General features: G+C 72.1%; 1 protein-coding gene across 1 annotated transcript; it reads right to left on the bottom strand.

Annotated features, from left to right (window-relative positions):
- Positions 1-380: 380 nt before the first annotated feature.
- On the bottom strand, positions 381-2,556 carry H696_04742 (GDP-L-fucose synthase). The gene is made up of 2 exons (XM_009498605.1): positions 2,529-2,556; positions 381-2,315 (listed from the first exon to the last, which is right to left on the bottom strand). The coding sequence occupies exon 2, from the start codon at positions 2,122-2,124 to the stop codon at positions 634-636; it is 1,491 nt and encodes a 496-aa protein (XP_009496880.1). The 5' UTR covers positions 2,125-2,315; positions 2,529-2,556; the 3' UTR covers positions 381-633.
- Between the last annotated feature and the right edge of the window lie 3,287 nt (positions 2,557-5,843).

Below are 5,843 nucleotides of genomic sequence, written 5' to 3'. Positions count from 1 at the left end.
GGGGGGGGGGGGGGGGGGGGGGGGGGGCGAGCCACGGCTCCCCGCCGCGCGGGACTGGGCGCCTCGACACCGAGATCCGCACACCGGACGCCGGCCGAGGGTGGGTGTGGGTGACCGTCCGGACAGTGGCATGTGTCCGGACAGCCGTGCACAAGCACCCCCCGGGCCGGGGTGTCGTCGCGTGTGGGGCGGTCTCAATGCGGCTGGGCCTCAGTCTCGTGCGCGCGTGCGAGCAAGCGCGTGGGGACCTGCGCGCCGAGGGGCTTCGACGGAGGAGGCAGGGCCGGCCCATGGGCGCCGATCAGGCCCGAAGGCCATCGTCGGCAAGGGCAGGCTCCCTCGGTCCCGTCCTGTGGACGCCCACTCGGCGTGCTCCCCCCCCCCCCTTCCCCCCAGCCCGAAGGCGCCACGCCCACCATTGGAAGGGGACGACTAGGCATGGGGCTGCTCACAAGCATTCACAGCACCACCGCCGTGTCCCCTGCTCTCGGGGCGTGCCCCCCCCCCCAGGGGAGGGACGAGAGTGTGGCCGGCCGGCCGGCCCTCGCCCTCCCCTGGCCGTCCGAGTGGTGCCCCAGGTGGCGAGGTCGTCCGCGAGACGCCACCCGTGCGCACAGGCACATATATGCGGGCTCAGTAGCTTCTGCCGGGGCCCGAGGAGGCGGCGCTCCGGCGGGGTCGGCCGTCGGCCGAGTGCTCGACGGCGGCGGTGGCGGCGCCGGTTCTGCCGGCCCCCCGGCCGGCCTCGTCCATGTCCATGTCCTGCATGGCGGCGTCCGAGTCGCGGGCTTGCTTACTGCCGCCGGAGAGGGAGGCATCGGGGCCGGATCGGCCGCGCTTGCCCGGGTGGCCACCGCCGCCGGATCCGCCGGAGGAGGCCGCGACCCAGGGCGCGTCGCGGATCTCATCCGGGCCGCCGGGGCACTTGGAGTTCAGGTCGCTGGGCAGGTCGCCGAGGGTGCCCCAGTGGCCGGCGGCCTCCAGGGCTTGGAACATCTTGCGGGCGGCCTCCACGCGGTCTTGCTTCCGGCCACGGACCTTGGTGGCGTAGTTCTTCAAGAACCAGTGGGCCGACTCGCGAATGCCCTCCTCCAGGGGGATGAACTTGTAGCCGGGCATGAACTCCTGGAGTTTGGTGTTGGCGGCGGTCTTCTTGAATTGGCCATCGGCCTTGGTGGTGTCGAACTTGAACTTGCCCTTGAAGGCCATGGACTTGCCGACCATGGTGGCCACCTCCTTGATGGAGAACTCGTCCTCCTCCGAGACGGACAGGATGATGGGCTCGGCCCCCTGGTAGTGGCGCAGGGAGCTGATGGTCAGCCGGGCCAGGTCGTGCGAGTGGATGAACTGCCGCCGGGGGGCGCCGGTGCCCCAGACGTCGAAGTCGCGCTTGTCGTCGATGGTCAGGAACATCCGGTGGATGAGCCCGGGGATGACGTGGCTGTCCTCGAGGTCGAAGTTGTCATGCGGCCCGTAGACATTGGTCGGGATGACGGTGGTGAAGTCGCAGCCATACTGGTCTCGGTAGGCCCGGCTCGAGACGTCGACCATGCGCTTGGCATAGGCATACCCGAAGTTGGACGAGTGGGGCGGGCCATTGTGGATCATGGTCTCGTCGATGGGGTAGGTGGTCTTGTCGGGGAAGATGCAGGTGCTCAGGCAGGAGATGACCTTCTTGACGCCGGTTTGGTGGGCCGCTCGCAGGATGTTGTCATTGATGGCGGAATTGTCGTTGTAGAAGTCGGCCTGGCAGCGCATGTTCCGGAAGAGGCCGCCCACCATGGCCGCCAGGTGGATGACGTGTGTGGGCTTGTGCTTTTCGAAGATGCCCCGGACGTGCTCGGCATTTCGCAGGTCCCCGTCGCGGCTGGACAGGAAGACCCATTTCTCGTGTGGGCGCCTGGCCCAGAGGCTTGGATCGGCCCCATGGCGGAAGCCTTGGTTCTTGGCCCCGGGGTTCTTGTTGCCGCCGCTGTTGCCGGGGTCGTTGCCCTCCTTGAGGAGGTCGCTCTCCGGATGATCCAGCACATGGGCAATGGCTCGACCGACCATGCCCGAGCCGCCGGTCACCAGGATGACGTGCGGGTTGGCGGCGGTAGGGACCGAGGTGGATGTGGTAACCATCTTTGTTTTTTTTTGTTCGGCGCGGCGGGGCGGGGCGCAGGCAATGCAAGCGCGGCGGGCGGGGTAGGGCGCGGGGAGGGGCAGGGGAATGCGGAAGTCCTCGTGGGTCTGTCCGATGGGGCGCGGGGGATTGACGGGTGACGAGAGGGCGGGGGAGGGGTGGAAGAGGAGCGGGGCTTGGTGGAAGGGTGCTGTAGCAAGGGGGGCCGGAGAGTGTTAAAAGGGGGAGGGCACGTGTGCGCGCGTGTATGAGCATCGGGGGGGGGGCATGGCAGGGGGGCAGCGGCGGCGAGTAGGGCAGGAGAGGCGAGAGGCGGGGCGGGGGCGAAGGGGAAAGGGCAAAAGATGGTGCGTGTGCCACTGAGCCGGCGGTTGCCAGCACGGCGTGGTGGGTACTTGCTCACCTGGAAGGCTTGGGGAAACTGATTGGGACGGGTCTTTCTGGTAAAGAAGGCTGAGGAGGAGCCCCGACAGGGCGGCCCTATTTATATGGGCCCCGGGTGGCCGTCGGCGTCGGGCGGTGCGCCGAAGGGTGCGTGCACTGGGCTGGCTGGGGAGCCTCGGCTGGCTGGGGAGCCTCGGCTGGCTGGGGAGCCTCGGCTGGCTGGGGAGCCTCGGCTGGTCGGGCGCCCTCGGCTGGTCTCGCCCCCCCCCCCCCCCCCCCCCCCACCCCCCCCCCCCCCCCCCCCCCCCCCCCCCCCCCCCCCCCCCCCCCCCGCAGGGGCCTTTCTCTTGCCGGCGTGCTCCCTCCCCCCCCCCCCTCCCCCCCCCCCCCCCCCCCCCCCCCCCCCCCCCCCCCCCCCCCCCCCCCCCCCCCCCCCCCCCCCCGGCGCAGGGAGGGGAGGGGGCGGGCCAGGAGCCCCCCCCCGCCGCGGCGGCCAACCCGCCGGCCCAATATACATGTGTGTCAACATAGAGGGCCTCGTTCATACGTGCGCGCCCACACACGCACCGGCCCCTGGCCAACCTGTGTCCGGGGTGCCGGACCACGCCAGGCCACGGGGCCCACATTGGGGGCGGCCCAATGCGGCAGACAGGCTCCCACGCCATCCCGGCGAACGGCCCCGCGATCGGCCATCCTGCAAAGGCAGCCCACCAGGCCGGGCCGCCGGCCGGGGAAAATCCACCAACGCCCCCGCCCACGCCGACACGAGGTTTCACAGGCACAAACATGCCCAAACAGTCTAAACAGTCGGATATCACGGCGACCTCGGCGCTCCGAGCGCCAGGACCTTCGCTGCAGGGCATTTTACCCGGCACCGAGGATGCTGCGGCCCCTAGATCGCGAGGTCGGTTTTTCCGCGCCTCCCACCCCCGGTCCCTGGATCCCCCCGGGCGACAGCTGCCTCCCGGCGAGGGGGCGGGAGGGGGGGGGGGGCATGCGCCGAGATCGCCCTCGGGATGCCCTCTTCCAGCCCCTGCCCTGCCCTCTTCGCCGCGCCAGGCCGGCCGTCACCCTGCGCCCGGCGGCCCATGTCTCTGCGCCCGCGGCCGTCTTCGGGCCCTCTCGCGGCGCCCCCCCCCCCCCGGCCGCTCGCCCGGCCGCCTCCCGCGCGCCACTTGCCCCGGCCATCTAGGGGGAGGGTCTGCGGCTCGGCACCCTGGGAGGCCATGACAGGAGTCGTGACTCGGCAGCGAGCTTTCTTGCCCTCCTGCGACCCCCGGCCCGCCCCCCATGCCGGGGCCTGGCCGGTGCGGCGGCGCAATGGGCGGCCTTTCGGCCCCCGGGGCCCTGCGCTCTCCTCTTAATGACCTGCAGGGGGCGGGAAGGGGGGCCGGGGAGGACGGCGGTGCGTGTCCTGCAACGAGGTTGCCGGAGATGTTCCGCCACCGGGCGGCAAGGCCCTGGTGATGATGCGGGGAGAAGGCCCCCCCCGGCGGCGGCGGCGGCGGCGGCGGCGAGGGCAGCCCCGAGCTCGGGGGCCAAGAGCGGCCGGGGCGGGGGCTGGCGCTGCACCCTGGCCCAAGGGGAAGCCAGGTGGAGATGAAGTTAACCAGGGCATTTTCCCGCCCCCAACCAATGGCCGGCATTTCCGTGGCAAGAGGTAGGCCCCTTTCGGGCAAGGTGCCCTCCTGCTCCGGCCGGCCCGCTCCGCCGCCCCCCCTGCCCCCCGCCGGGTGGGGGGCCGCGCAGCCGGCCCGCGCCCCGGCGCAGCCCGGCGGCCCGGCCCGGTCCACGGCGCTACCGCGCCCGCCGAGGCAGGGCCATGGTGCTGGAAGGGGAAAGCCCCGGGCCGATGGTGGAGGGTGGCCGCCGGCCGGCCTCAGCGGACATGGCACCGGGGATTCCCCCGGGCGGCCGATGCGCGAGGGCGCGAGCACCTCCACGTCACGGCCGCCTGGGGCCGGAGCCCAGGGCGGGGAGGTGGGGGGGGGGGGCGCGGCTCTCGGATGCGGCCGACGATGGGAGCAGGCGGCGCCCGGCTCTGCCCCTTACTCCCCAGCTCAGCCATCCGGTCTTTTGTGCCGGCCTCGGCCGGGCCCCTCGGTGTGCGAGGGAAACAGAGCACAGGGGTAGGGTGGCTGACGGCCCGGCGCGGCCTTGGGTTGCCAGACCCCGTGGTGCATACCTCGCGCGTCGTCGGGGGGGGGGGGGGGTTCCGGGTCTGGAGCGCCGGCGCCCGGGGCATACTCCCGGCGCCCCTCGCCCCTCGCCGGGTCCCCCCCCCTCCCCCCCCGGGGTTCCCCAGCCCGTGTCCTGCGGCCCTCGCTCGGCGTCGTCGGAAGTTGCCGCGCGTGTGGCCCCGCTGGCAGTCTCTCCAGCCCGGCGGAGTGGTGTTATTCTCCCGGGGCCGGGGCGGCATTGCTCATGGGGTGCCGGCCCGGGCAGGCCGTCTTGCCCCGGGCGACGGTCTCTGCCTGCCCGGGCCGGCATCGGGCGGCTGTGCTCAACGAAGGCCACCCGGTCGCCGGCAATGGGCATGTCGGATTGCGCATGCAATGTGCGGGCGTCTGCGTGCGCATCACGGAAGCAAGCGACGGGACCGCGATCTACGGAGCCCTCGCGCGGGAGGGGGGGGGGGGGCGGGGGGCTGCGCGGCCGCGCGACGGGCCTCTACACTTGGGAAATGCAAAAAAAAAAAAGCGCCCACATCGTGGAAAAGGGGGGCGCGCTGCTCGGCCTGCCCCGAGGGGCAGAACCTCCCGCACTCGGCCCGGCCGGCTTCCTGCCTGCACCGGCCGAGTGCCGCCGCCCTCGCCGCCTTCCTGCGCCCGGCAGTCGGTCTCCCGGATGACACATTGACGTCAGATATGCCCGCCCCCCCCCCTCCCCGCCACCCCCGCGCCGCCCCGGCCAGGCTCCGTCGGGGGCCGCTGCTTCTTCCGAGCGGGCCTTCTCGGCCATATCACCCTGGGCGCTCGGCCGACCCCCTCTGCCCGAATGATGGACCATCCCATGCGGTGATTAAGGACCCGGACATTCTCTCCCGGGTCGCGGGCCACGCTGGATTGCATGGCTTCGAGCGAGCTGGGGTGGCCTTGGCGCGGTCACCGGGGCACCTGGGCAAGCGCGATCTGCCCGACCGAGCGGCCGGTGCGTGCCACAATTAATGCCACTCGCGCTGGCCCGGCCCCTGCATGCACAATGGCCAGCGGGTGTACATGCGTGCCGCTAGTCACCGCGCTCGAAGCGCGCTTCTCTCATCCGCCCCTCGCCCTATGTGTATGTGTATATTTATATGTATGTATGTATGTATGTGTGTGTGTGCGTGTGTGTG

The sequence above is a fragment of the Fonticula alba genome, assembly GCF_000388065.1.
Source record: "Fonticula alba strain ATCC 38817 unplaced genomic scaffold supercont2.8, whole genome shotgun sequence".
In the NCBI taxonomy this organism is placed as follows: Eukaryota; order Rotosphaerida; family Fonticulaceae; genus Fonticula; species Fonticula alba.
Note: the sequence above shows the minus strand (reverse complement) of the source record. Positions and strands in the feature narration are given on the sequence as shown.

Bases quoted from the DNA above. Each gene is read 5' to 3' on its own strand.
- H696_04742 (XM_009498605.1), bottom strand. From the start codon at position 2,124: ATGGTTACCACATCCACCTCGGTCCCTACCGCCGCCAACCCGCACGTC.